At 46.0% G+C, this 14,760-nt stretch overlaps 1 protein-coding gene across 1 annotated transcript in view; it reads right to left on the bottom strand.

Annotated features, from left to right (window-relative positions):
- Positions 1–14,760, bottom strand: part of LOC131265247 (uncharacterized) — a 42,145-nt gene that overhangs the window by 6,147 nt on the left and 21,238 nt on the right. Inside the window, exons 2-3 of the mRNA XM_058267508.1 lie at positions 10,749–10,800; positions 809–1,138 (exon numbers count right to left, since the gene is read on the bottom strand). Of these exons, the coding sequence (XP_058123491.1) occupies positions 809–1,138; positions 10,749–10,800 (382 nt within the window). The remainder of the gene's footprint in view (positions 1–808; positions 1,139–10,748; positions 10,801–14,760) is intronic.

Below are 14,760 nucleotides of genomic sequence, written 5' to 3'. Positions count from 1 at the left end.
ACCCCGCGGATGTGTCCACGACCGTTATCAGTTGCGCACGCTTTCCCAGCGGTGCCACGTTTCTAACACCCTCGACGTAAGGACTCTGTGTGATTCGGGATGCAATTGCGATGCTATCACTGCACCTTTCTTTTGCTTCTGTTGTGCGATAAAGATGGTGCGCAGGGTTGCAGAAGTTGTGGAATGTTGGTACCAACAGGCGGAATGATAAGCAGTTCGATATAGAGTGAGTGATTCAACAAAAGAACGCCGCTTCCTGAAGTTTCTGCATACCGGAAATCGGGTTTAAACGGTAAGTTTTATCGATAGCGTGATCACAGTAGCCGTGGTAGACGTTGTTGGGTGACAAACCGTCTTAAATAAACAACAGTAGGCGTTGGGCGACTGACCGGTGAAGTTTTCCACGAGAGATTCACACATATCTGGAGCTGATGTCTATTTGGCAAAAGTCGAACCGTAGCAACAACAGATTGCGTCAATAAAGTCGAGCCCACAGAAAAATATTTACAACAGTAAGGGGGCGGGGTGTGGAGCCGGATGTAAATACCTCTCCCCGAATACCGTGCTTTGATTGACCAGAGGGATTAAGGTTGTCGTGTGATGATGGATGGAAGAAATAAAACATATAGCGCCACCGTTTCCAGATGAAGGTTTGTGGATGAGTTGTGATTTATTTTTACACATGAAGATGTACAAACTTGGACACAACAAATGGACATCAAGAGCAGCCCATTGAAGGCCATGAAAGCGCTCAGAAGATGATTCGAGGAAGTTCCAGAATGGATTGAAACTTGTTCCACCATCATACCGTTAGGTAATGTCCCTCCTCATCCCAGTGGTCGCCCTTAGTTTCCGCCATCGGGAAATCCTCATCGTCGTCCGGGTAGCGACGTGACGTGTACTGCTCCTGGGGTCGCACGGAATGTTCACTTCCATCGCCCACCGGCAGCCGTATGTGGCCGGTGTCTCCATATCCGAGATATGCGCCGTACGCACGCAACACACTGTAACCGAGCCGGAGCTTCTGCCGCTGGAGGGCGTTACTTTGGTACGTCACCGTACTGGCCGGCCGCAGCCGGGTGATGCTGTAGGATTGTCGATTCTTGAGCAACATCTTTGCACGACACCGTTGTCTTTTCTGGTAGATTGTTTCCATTTACGATTACGACGGTTACACTACAGTACTCCAGCGTTTGCTTATCAATTGGTTGGAAAATCACAAGAACTCTTGCTTCCACTTTCACTTCACAACAAACACTTGCTTTGCTTTACACAATGTCACTGGTTCATCTGAATCGATAGAATAGATGGGGTAAATAATATATCCACTGTACGTATGACCCGAACACACGGTATAGGCCGGTATAAACCTACAACCCGATAAGACTCTTTCCGTGGACGCTCTAAACGATACTGAGCTGAAGATACGCGGCGAAATCGCAATTCAACTAACCTACCGCCGGTTGATTGGCGTTTGTGGCGTTCGACAAGATGGAACTTTCCGCGATAACCGTGCGGGACTTTTTCGGAGGAGCACCGTTTTTTGGGGAAGGGGAGTTGCTTTTTCCTTTTTCCCTGTTCTTCGTGCTTGTACGCTCTTATCGCGAATATTTTCTTCAGAGGTTTGCGAAGATGATTGATGGCGAAGGATTACTGACCGCGGAAGGGAAAGTGTATCGGTGTTCGATGTATGAACATCATAACGTTGGCAGAAGGCACGAGAATACGGAGATACCAGGCGTCATCGGCGAAGATAGGACGATAGATAAGTGATAGGGGGGGGATTCTTTGGAATCAATAAAGATCCTGAAAATTGTACGGAAGTGTTTAACGGCTTCCCAAGAAACGGGTTTTATGACATAAGCGGGAACATGGATTGCTACATGTTTTTGGGGAAGCGTATCTGTCGTAACCCGCTCTATCGTACACTTGATAAGGGTTTACAAAACTTCTCAATGGAGCGGGTGGCCTTTGCTTTATATCGGATAATCTAACAAATTATGCCCTGCTGGTCAAAGTCTCTTGCCCTCAAACTACTACGACTACTACTACAGTCTTCTTCCGGTTGATGTTGCACCGGGCACCCGGTTTACCAATCATCCAGAGCTGACAGCGGACTGGCGCTTCAGTTGGCCATTTGTTGTCATACATTCTTCCCGGGTTGTTTCTGCAACTCATCGGCGTTCAGCCGAAACCGACGATCAGAGATTACCGATAGGATAGAATGATTTATTGGTGCTCTCACTCGTCCCGGGGCCAAATCGGTCACGAGATTGTTTTCGTTCAATTCTTTTTTTTCTTGCTACTTGCTATATCTTAACTCAATACGATGCCTTCTCCAAGATTGTCGCGATAAAGAGCGGTTGTCCCAGTCTCGATTCACCCTTACACAGAGAGCTTCTTTCCTTTTCGCGGGCTTAACAATGATACTCGTACGTCCGAGTGGCAATAAATTACTCCGCAATGGTCAATTGTAATTGCAAACGGCCGGTACTGTAAATAGTAGCTCGACGGTATGGCTTCCAAAACCGGCCCATTTCTTATCAACTAATTACCCCGCATGGGATGATATAGAAGCCCGAAGGAAAATCTTCTTTTTGGAGAGACTCCTCCAGAGGGTTCGTTTTATTTTAGCATGCACACCGATTCGGTGATCTTCTGCACGAGACAAATGTCACGGGCACTAATCGATCGACGTGCGATCGATCATAAAGGGGTGTCGGTTGGGTCGTGGCCGCCCGATTACTTGCACGTGACTTTTGGCCGTCCCCGAATTGGGCTATTATTATTTAATCACCTCGAACGAGCCGAACTCAACATTCATGAGGGTTGCGCGCCGGTGGGACTGATAGGGATTATTTCTCCTTATTTATCTTCCAACGCCATCATCATCACCATGATGGTTGGACACGCGGGGAAAGCATGGCGAGCCTAGCGAGCAATTTATTTGATATGCTTTCGACGACGTCAATCGATGCAACAATATTGTCGGACGCCGTTTGATAAAGCAATTAACGATACTCGATTGTTCCTTTGTTGAATTTAAGACGCTGCAATATTATAACCACGATGGTAATTAAAGAGCTGAAGAGTTTTGTATTTCAGCTTTTATCAGCATTTAATTAGATAAGATGCCATAATGTGAACGGGTAAAGTTAAACAAAAATTGGGCACAGTTTATTATTAAGGCCATTTTTCTTTTATGCCACAGTTTATTTCACTTTCTATCAGACTTTCCGTTTCGCGGACGCTTATTTCGCTTGACTTTCTCAGTCCACTTGTTCACGTCCCGTTGTTCACTTCCACTTTTTGTTCGCCAATCGCGGAAGAGGATGTATGAACTTGACCCTAATCGAGCGCCACAGTCCGTGTCTACAGTGGTCACGAAACCACGGCCTGTGTGTGCTAGTTTAACGTTGTTTTTTTCTTAAATTTTGCAACCCCCTCTGCACACTGGACAGCCGGGGATGAATGTTCCCCGGATTCGACATATTTTTGCAAACTCACATTAACCGATGTTTATAATTTCACTCAACACACAGCACACGCTGCACACCGACGAACGACGCCAATGGTCAATAAAACTGCCACAGTTCAAGCTGTGGCAGCGAAGTTTAAAACTCGGGCGTCTCGGTCGACGATAGATTCGCGATTGGCCACTTTACGGTCCGAGCGCAACAACACCAACCTCGCGCGCGCTTTATCGACCACTTGTGGGGACTTTGTGTAGCGAGGGGAGGGGGGCGGGGATGTTGGACAGTAACAATTAAATGGCCTCTGCCTCCGTGTGCGGCTGAGGCCGGCCCGTATCAGTTTCATTAAACCCGCCGGCCACCACCATCGACTACGAATGCTGGACTGATTAGTGCTTCAGTGTTGCGCCTTGTGATAGCACATACACACACACATACTTACATGGGGGTAATATACCACCACCAGGCAAGGGGTGGCGCATTTTTTCAACAATCTATACATTTATCACCTCAATAGTTGTAGAACTTGCGGTTAGGAAGTAGTAGAAACCGAAGGTGTGTACGGATATGGGATAGGATAGGTTGATTCCTTGGAGATGCAAGTGATATAGACCATAGGTCTAGACACTCCAGTGGATAAAATTTATTTTGCGGTTTTAGATCATATTACTTTTGTAAAACCGAACTTCGCTGAACCTCCAGAACCAGAATGTTTCTAGAACTCTAAGGAATGTATAAGAACGTCAACATCCTCTGATCGAGTGTGAAAGGATGACGTAGCCGAGTTGCTATAAGTTCATCAAGTGATCCACTAGGACCACTCACTCACGGTACGGATATACGTCAATTCTAGACATCGCTTCAAAACATCGATAGAATGTACTATTTTGTTGGGCAACCATGAAAAAACCAATCCACGTTAGTACTTGAAACAGAAATCGTCAATTTGCGCACGTAACGAGGGTTCAGATTTTTATGACACATTCTTAAGGGCTTACTTGACAACATCGACATGGAACATCGATCGATCGAAAAACCTTCTTTATCTTAATCGGCTATCAGTAAGCCGTGCCCTTAGCCGGGATTGTCCACCAGATTACGGCAGATAAGCGTCGCGTCTTCACAGGAAACTCCCTCGGGGTAAGTTTAATGTACGCTTGAGGCTCAAGAATGAGCTCCGAGAAGGTACTAATTATTGCTCATTGTGTCCTGCGGATACAACGCACATGTTGGTTGTGAAACAATTACATAAAGAATGGAAGCAGCAGTGTTACAGGTGTTGCGTTTCACAATAAGGGGTAAGTTTAGAGAAAGAGATTGTTTCTTCCGGTTCCTATTACTCATCCACTGCCCCCGGTAGACTGTCCGATAAATCGTGAGCATGTGATTTGGGTAAACAACCGACGGCTGTTCGCCCTTAGTCATAGCCGATGTTGTTGTTTGTCAGTGTTCTATCACTACCGAAAAATAATAGATGCCGTTATTTCAACCCTCGCAATGCCATATAGTGTTCTGCTAATCACGCCACCTCAGCATGGCCCCCGGGTACCACCACCTTCGAACGATTGACAGTTCGATGTGTAAATATTTGGCAGCCCCAACATCACACTTATCTGGTTCACTTTTATCTCCCGCCCGCCGTGTTGCCCCTGGACATGGATCGGCCGATGGTTGCTTGATTGTTCGATTGTGCGAGGCGCTTGCTGAGATTTATTTATTGCTACGGTAAATACTCCAGCCCGAACGACATAAGCGATGCGCATACAGTTTGACTTGTTGAATGTGGGAATAAAACAAAACAATCTCGGATCGAACCGGTTCGGAAACAATCGTTGAGAATCGGGCGCAAAATTTTGGCAGGTTCGTCCGATTGTTTTGGCAGCTGGCGTCTAGCCAAGAGGTTTGAACAGTCCTCATCTAGATCTTCTGAGACTGACGGCAGACAGGACAAACTTGCTGGACAGCTAAAGTGCGCTGCTATGGTCATCTATTTACGAGAGATCCTGTCATTCAAATCACAATAATTCTCGGGAACAAAACATTACTTCAATTCAGAAGGACAAGCCATAAACTTACCACTTGGATGGCTAACTGAATAATTAGGAAAATGTAAAATTGCGTCTAATTTCATCGTGGTCTACAACCGTCAATCCAGCACACGAATGTCACATGGATCTCGCGGTCGTAACGTTGTGCAAATCGAATTAGACCCAAATAAACCGAACCCATTTCCGGAGTAAAAGAGTCAAAGCCGGAAGTAGAAGGTAGGTTCAACCCGATCCCAGTTCGTCCGGTCAACCGCGTCACCTGATCCGCCTAATCCTCTACCAACATGACATGGTACCTCTTTTACGTTTGAAGCGATGGAAAATTCACGTTTTCCCACCTTATGTGTGTGTGTGTGTTTGCAGTTGAGTGGCATTTCTTGTTCGTGTTTTTTTTTCTTCTCTCGAGGCTCGTTAGTGGAAATTCAATTTTCACTATTTTGCACTCACACTTTACACAGCAGCTACAGCCCGGTACGGCTACCGGGGTGTAGGATCATCTTGGTCCCATCCAATTAGAAGGGTCGAGGAAAAATCGAACCGCTTTCCACCGGAGCGTAACCGGCACTTCTCGATTGGTTTTAAATGCCGATGTTTGTTTCCCAGTCCGTCGCTCGGAGGAATCAACACCACGGGGTGGATTTGACGGGGCAAGGGTTCATGGATGAGCAGATTAAAAGAGCAATTCGATGATGTTTGTAACACGATATCCTAATGAAGGCTGTAAGTTTATTTTCCGATAGTAAACGAGGTCATCAACAACCGTGAAGGATAACAGAGACCCAATTCGTGTTCATGTTAAATTAATAAAAGTATAGACCTTGCTTTTGAAAATACAACCAACATCAAAACAATAGATCTTTATCGCGAGTCGCATAAAAAGTGCGGAAACATCTAAATTCGTCGCTTCCAGTGAATGACAGCTCCAGATGCATGTGTCTTTATACAAGATAAGGTGATTTTTTCCGCAACATTGTTGTACACCATATTCCGGTAGCGTTTAAAAAAATGTAAAAATCAACTTACAACACAAACGTTTACACAAAACCCTCGATTGCAGCCACGTGATATCCTCCATTTTACAACATCATGCCCAAAAACTCGCGTTCACTCTCGAAACAAAAATAATCGCACGCTTTGATGCGTGGTTAATGTGCGTGAAATGTGCCACAGTGTATCGTTTAGAATAGCAAACCGAAGGATACCGAAGATTGCACACAGAGAAAAGCCAACTTCGATCGGATGGCGGATGCAAGACGATGGCGACTTTATGCAACAACAAAACCGATGATAACGGACGACGAAGAGAAAAAGCGCAGCATGGAAACGATTAGAGAAGAGCATTGAAAACGCGCTGTTGTTGCGCAATAGCGCTTCCAGTGGGTGAAAAGGAAAAGTAGAGTGGAAGATACGCCCGGTAGGGTGTAATCGATAATAATAACACAGATATACCACAATGGTAGCGGAATTAAACACAAAACCTTTCGGTAAGGTCATTAACGAGCGGAACCGCGTGTCTGAATGTGTGCTTCCAGTGTTACGTCACGGACGTTTAGGTTTTCCATTCTTCGGCGTCCGTGGGCTTCTTCATCGTCCAGCATCTGATGGTAAGATGGCGGAAGGCACTGCGAGACCATGGTCCGAGTGTTCTTATCTTGTGTCTTGTTTGCGATCGGCAAGTGGGTAATCGGAGACCAGCTTCTTTTCCATCCGCCACGTGGCAGATGTACCAAAGCATAGAAACGAATTGGAAACATAAACCTCAAGGCGGATAACGAAATCGAATACAGCATATGCCGTCCTCAAGCGGGAACGTATTCTAAATAACCTAAATATCGAATGCTACCGCAACCTGCACACTGCTGCTTAGGGCTTACGCTTGTAGTCTGCACGCTACTCTCAGGTACCTGCGGATCCCGAAACCGGGTTCCATTTTCGAGTTCTTCCTCTTAAGTTCCACATCCTGCCTTATGGTTGGTTAGGGACTGAGATGTAAACCATAAACGTGAAGGCACGACAACAACGCTCGATTGAGGAGCGAGCAGATGTCGAGTGGAAGGACTAGTCCGCGGGTTTAGGATCACGTCTCATGCGAGATCTGTGACCTCAGACGAGCGTCGCGCCTTCGATCTGTTTCGTTCCAGCTGTCAACCATCAGGTTCGCTTGGCAAAACGGATTCGGAAGCACACAACAGTGGAATATTCCTACAGCTGGCTCCAGAACGGGACCGTGTAGTTCCACCTCTTCTTCGGTGTCTTTCGTCGTACAGGGATGCTCTAAGCCGTGAGCCGAGAAATGCATTGGTCTACGTCACGTTTCTCTTCCACAAAAGACGTGCGATCTCTGCTTCGTTCTCAATCCTCGCGCGCGGGAGGTTCGTAATGATGATTGAGTGATCCATCTACCGGTGGAGTTAGAATTTCACCAACTCTGGATGTTTGCTTCGCTCGCCTTTTCCACCCACCGGCCGAGGTCATCACCGGTCGGAACGAGGTGTTGCTCTCGCGGGTTATGAATCACGGTGAAGCTATTTCTCCAAACGAGGGAGAAGGAGGTAATTCGGAGTTCCATTCCAGTTGTTGGAGAAACTGTGTGGAGTATTATTTTGAAGAAAAGCATTAAAAGCAGCAAACAGGAAGGTGTGCATTCAAACGAGAAAGCAGCAACAGGCCGGTCTCAGCAAGCGCTGCTTCATCTTTCGATCCAATCGCAGCCACCTTTGGGTGTTGTTGTGCATCGGAAAGACTGTGAACTTTATTTGCGAACTAACCAACTTTAAGGAATCACCGGGAAACACTTTGCATCGAACGGACGATGTAATAAATCTTAACATATCATTGCAAAATAAAGCAGAAATTGAAGTTTCACAACTCACCACTGTTGGACACGAGAGAACACTTGCTGAATGCACCACTTTTGTTCACTTTCGGTAAGGTTTTCTTCGTATTATTACAAGTGAGTTTGGAAAACTTTTCGCTGTCATTCGTTTCACCAATATTTGTAGCAATTCTACACCAACATTGAGCAGTTAAGCACACTTTAAAAAGGTTTTTATGCTCAAGGCAAGTTGCACAAATCACTCGGATATGTTTTCCACCAGAACGTACCGAAAACGGTTGAATCAATGCAGTTCCGCTTGATTGAGTTAAAGCAAGGTGTCTGGTCGAGGGAAAAAACTGGTCACATTTCCACTTTGCATGGCGTTCGCGTTAGCTAATGAAGAAGACACTTCAGGGCCCTTGTGCTGTATATGCTTTCGGCGCCCTTCGCTTCGGTGGGAGTTTGATTATGCAGTCGCGTTTTTTTTTTATTTGGGTTTTCGGTAATCAATCGGTCGTTGATGTCCGGTTCCGGGATTTCACTTGGGTGTTGATATGTGCGGATGCGTCCTCTGATATGGCTCCCGGTTTGATGTGTTTTGTTTTTTTGGTTTCGGGTTTTCGTCACGGTTGATAACACCTTGGAGGTTCACTGTCGAAAGGCACGTGTTTCTCGCGCGGCGTACGGTGGCGCTTTACCGTGACGATGCTTCTCCGGGCCCTCCGGAACCGGATCTGATCCGCACACGAAAGCACAAAGTTCAACGGCGTGTATTCCTTTGGCTCGGAGAGACACTGAGAAACGGAGAGTACGAGAGCGTGTCGATGCACAAGAAGAGCAAAAAATGCCGAAGAGCTGGCGGATGCAACCCGCTAGAATGGTGTGTGGTTTTCGGGGCTGGAAGCTGGGAAAACGAAATTGGTACATCTACACGGCGTACCGAGGCCAGCAGTTCAATAGACTCAGGCTGAGGGACCAACGACCGAACGGTGCTGCACATGCTCGTCGACCCAGGGACGCACCTTGTAGGCAACGGCGAAGCATAGACAGCGAGAAAGGAAAGAGTAGGAAAAGCTGGCAACATATGCAGCACGAAAGAGTACAAACCATTGACCAATAGAAGGAAAAGAGAGAGGGAAAGAGAGAGCGACAAACAACAAACAATAAAACCACAAGGATCAACGGGGAAGAAAGAGGACGAAATGGACCAAAAGTTTGTGAAAAACATGGGAGTTTGAGAGAAGATTCTGTGATGGTTTTGTTCTAGCGAAACGAAACGGATTGTGGGTGTGAGCGAGAAAGGGAGACCAGTAAACAAATCCCTGTGTGTTGGTGTTTAACGATGTTTGTATGAGAGATCCTACAGAAAAAGGATCACCGAAGCCTCCTTTGTTGCCATCGACGAGGAGCCATCTGCTTTTGGAAGTTTTTACCAGCTCCGTTAGGTTTCTTTTTGTGAGATTCTCTTTTTTTGGTGCAATTTAATCGGTTGTTCGATAAATAATCGAAGGCACTTTGACTCAAGACAGTTATTAAATCAATTGTGCAGAAAAGGGTTACATACAACAGAAACTCATCTCAAACCCTTCCATCCAACCGAAGGAATGATCGAGTCATACCAGTACTGGTTTGTGACAGTATGCACGTGATGCAAAGGAATGTCCTTCTAACGAGGGAAATCCATTATCGGCAGATTTCTATCCCCGGACAGCAACATGTCCGGCCTCTGAATGAAGCTTCTCTGTTGCAACTCAACACGTTGTTGTCGTCGTTGACTTTGGTATTTCCGCAAAAGGCTGCTCGAGTGGGAGCTTGAGCTTTGCAGTTTCCCCCGGCGAGCAAGTGTTGCCGATTGCAACCGATGCAACGCTGTGGTGGCATAACCGAGATGACTCAGGGCAGAGGCATCTCCTGCAGTAACGAATTAAACTCCCTGCGGAGGTTAATGCATACCGTTTTAGAACAATCACGTGTTGTTTGATGTGCTTTGCAGGGTGAAAGACAAGGCATAAGAGATATATAGATGCCAAATGCACTGAAATTCTATAAGGAGGAAATTAACTCTTGTAATACTAACAAAGTGGAACCTTCAGAAGACAAAATATGTCGCAGATTTCGAATCTATAAATTCAATAAAAAAGAGGACTTTAAAGACAAAATACCCGGGTGTTGCAAAATACAGAAGCCAACATTTACGCGGCAGTTTTTCAAAAACCGAAAATTCGAGCTTTAGGCAATCCATGTTTCCCGAAGTTAATCGACAACTTAACGCCACAGATCCGCCTTTAAATGATGAAGCTCATTAGCAAGGTATTAAGAGTTGGCAGCCAGCACCTAATTGATAACATCGCCAAAAGTGGCGTGTCTAATTAGCGATATCCTAAAGCTTTTCCCCCTGGCGCTACTTACCGAGTTCGATGTAAAAATAGCCGACAGCTCCAGATCGTCCGTCGTGGGGTTGCTGCAAAGATAAAGACGAGAGACGAGAGAAAGGATATTAATTGAACTGCTCGCTGGGAGTTGAACGATTCTTTGTCTTTGAGGCTAAGGAGGAGTCCTTCGTTTAAGGGCGCCGAGTGATGAATCGATCGCCGTTCGGAGAAAAATGAGATGTAAATAGGGAAACAATTTTTCCAGGGCGATACCACCACCAACACTACTTCATTCCGGTTGGGTTTGTTGACCACACGGAGCGAAGGACGAGGTCTTTACGGGGGTTGAAAGAAAACCTGGTAACTTGGGCTGCATGTTGGTTCATTACGCAGCAGGGAGCGAGTACGTCCTTCCCAGTAGGTGCTGTAACCCGTGTATATGTCTGTGTCAAGCCCACCAATACTCTTTGTCTCTTTCGGCACCATTATCAGAAAAAAAATGCATCGTTTTCTGAAAAACAAACACCTTTCGGCTGTGAGACGTAGGTTCGAATTTGAAGCAAGGCTCTCAGTGGATGTGACCATGTCTCACTTCATAAATTAAATTTCTCTGCTGCGAGCTACGAAACGAAATCCCGGCAACAGGTTATAGAGGTCCTTTTATTTTGTACCTAAAACATGCCCTCTGGTGGAAGATTTTCCCCCTCGCTAAGTGACACAGTTCTGGTCTTGAAGCTCACCTTTCGCTTGACCGCCCCTTTCGGAGGAAAGGAAACGCACGGAGAACTGAGCCGTAAACTACGGAACGCTCACCAAAGGAACCGCACATGACGGTTGACCACCGGATCAAACAAGGTGCTGCGGTGGCAGGCGTTTTATTACGGCATAAATCCATTACAGCCAACCCCCGGCCGCAGTGAATGGAAACAAGCAACCAGCCCGGGGTTTAGCTTTTGACGGAAGATATTCCACTAATTTGACCGAATGATTGCGTCCGGCATGTGTAAGTGGAGGGCCTGCCTCCGTTAATGTCTTTCCGTAAACACCCGGGGTGGTCTCTTCGCCGAAGGGTCCACACCACTTCTGGCAGGGAAATGATGGGAAACTCTCTGCTCACTCGGCTCGGGATCAAATGACCAAGGCAGGACATTCGACGAATTACGATCAAAAGGGATGATCCGACCGACCCGACAGTTCCCCCAGACATTAGGCAGGATAGGTTTTTCCCATGCGGGAAATTACAGGGAAACTGCCGGGTGGAAGGATTTCTCTCGATCGGACCACACGAGATGGTGTGGAGTGCTTTGGTGCTTTATTGCGTCGGTGGAATTTGTTTCCACCTTTTTGCCGACAAAAGCAATCCACCACCCTCTCGAACAGGAATTTTAATTGTAGAACATAAAGATGTGCTTTTTCTGACTCGAACTGTGTTGTCTCTATCTTGGAACACAGTTCAGAGAAATATAACACAACAACACAACGAGTCATCCAAAGACGAGCGAGGGCTTAAAACAGCAATAGAAATAAACGATGAATGGACGCGTAAAAAATCGTGTATGAATATTTATGACGCCAAAACGACCGATGCCAAAAGTCCCGAACGGGCAACTAACCTACAAACGGAGAGGAGACGATTTGGCGGAAATATACACAAACAAAAAACAAAAAAAAATATTCCCATGAATGAGACACACGCCCTTATTTCAACAAAACATCGCGAGAATCTTTCGGCCGCCTCCACCCGGGGTTAACCGAACATGGGAACATGGAAGTGTGCGAAACGTCAACAAATTGAAGTTAATTTTAGCAACACACACTCCATGGGGACGGGCCGTAGTAGTTTGTGTGCCGTTACGCGCAACGTTGGGCGAAAAGGAGGTGTAAATTTAATAATAGAATAGTTTAAAATAAATTATAACTCACTCACGATAATGTCGCACGCGATTCGCGTCGTGTTGGAAAAGGGCGATGGAAATGACGTTGATGTTGATGAGACAACGCCACCCACCTTTTGCGACCCGTGTGACCCATTGGGGTGAGCGTAGTATCATCATATCGTCCGTCATCAGCTTCCCGATCACGTGGCGCATATTGGAAAACGTGCCAAGTTCGGGTCAATTTTTGGTTCAAACCCATTTTTAGTTCAAAGATCAAAATTTCAAACAACTTTTATATATTTTACATTGTGGTTTTCGGTATTCCTAACGTCCTTGCTTTTTTTTAAATACATTCTACATACCATGTTCATAAGAAAGTGTACTTTGGGGATCGTTTTTGTTTCGACAAGATAGAGAAAATGTGGAAAAATAATTCCTTTCACAAATAAGTAATTATTTATCAATAATATTGCATGAAATTTCTAATATTAACTGATATTAATATTCCTGAGCTTAAACTGTACCGATTTAAAAAAAAAGCAACAGAAAATTATTTACGAATGAATGTTGGTTTTCCATCTTTAACAATTTCTTTCTCTGATGGATTGTTCCCCCCAGAATGTGAAGATCAATATCACTTCCCTTGCTCGAACTGGTTTTTTTTTTGGTTATTCCTGCTGCGATCGAAAATTACCCATTTTGATTTTTCTTCGTCCATTCAACCCACATTTGGCCAGACAGTGAGTGGCCAGCCTTCTTCGGCGTTTCCTTCTTTCGGTGGTCGAATTTTCCCCGTGCGTTGGTCGGGCTTTGCAAAATCCCATCTCATTTCAGAGTTGGGGGGGGGTGCTAATTATTTGCGCCGGTACTAATTCGTACCACCCTTTTCCGACTCCATCTGCAATGGTGTTCTGCACAAATAAACACCAGTGTTGGATTGTTGTTTCTTCTGGTTCTTCTGCTCGCATGTCCATCAAGCTCGTTCCGTTCTGAGAGGGTGGAGGATTTTTTTTCCCCCAACTGGGCCAAGATTTTTCCGTTAGGAGAGGGCACGCAAATGGAGAAAAAATAAAACAACCCTGTGGTTGGTCGTGTTTGCCCCCTGCTCACATGAAGAGGGTTCGAAAATAGCATGTATGCATTAACCTTAAAAAGCAAAATATAACGCAAATCCAATGGTGACGCTCGGACGGACTATTCGCTTGGTTGGAATTGATTGTTTGGATACGTCTCTCTGGGTTGTTCATATGCGATCGGGTGTCGATGTAGATCATATGGAAGCAAGAACGGAACAGCATCTTCAGAGATGCAAAACCATTTCAACCTCCCCCAGCGTTATGAGCCGTCCAAGTGCAGCGAGATGCAGCGTACATTCGCGAAATAGAATATACTTCTACCCTTTACCAGTGGAATGCCACGCACCAGTAGCGCCAGAAGTCCCAGCTGCCGGCTCGAGAGATGTTCCGAGCACCGCTCGGTGACGAGAGTCGTTAGTAAAAATAGACTTCACTTTTCCCTTGCGGTCGCGTTGGGGATGTGTGAGTGTTTCGTGTCCCACCTTTTGCCAGCCAAAGCCGTTCCAAAGAGGCGGGAAAAGGGGAGGGAGGGAGGGGGGGAAGGGTCGTTATCAAGAATTCTGCATTTCTGCATCAGAAACCCATTAGGGGCCTTTGGTTGCGCTTTTGGTGATCTATTGGAGCGTGGAAATGCACTTCGCACACGGGACTAGCAGCAGTCGCCGGATCGAAACGTCGTCGATAACCCAAAGTAATGATGCTGGCATCACCCCCTCCGCCAACGTTCTTCCTTTCACCAAACACCGAACGCGGAAAATACGTTTCACTTAAACGGCCTTTCTTCGGGGGTTATCTGGCAAAGATCAAATATTGCGCTACCATCGAACTCCTTCCGGCCAGGGGGAGAAGGAAACAGGGAGGTTTCGGTCCGCCGGGCAAAAAAACATATGGTCGGTTGCAAGCTGGTGAAATAGGAACGTGGACAGAAAACAACGAAAACGGCCCCGGGACAGAAGCCGTTCCCGATGCGATCGGAACGAACGGGAAGATGATGGTGGATTGAAAGATAACATTAAAATAAGGCAAAACTCAGTGAGAGCAAGCGAAGAGTAAGAAAAGTACAATGTTCCATTCAGCAAATAGATGAAACTTCTAC

Source organism: Anopheles coustani, chromosome 2 (genome assembly GCF_943734705.1).
Source record: "Anopheles coustani chromosome 2, idAnoCousDA_361_x.2, whole genome shotgun sequence".
NCBI lineage: Eukaryota > Metazoa > Arthropoda > Insecta > Diptera > Culicidae > Anopheles > Anopheles coustani.
This window is presented reverse-complemented; position numbering and strand designations above follow the sequence as displayed.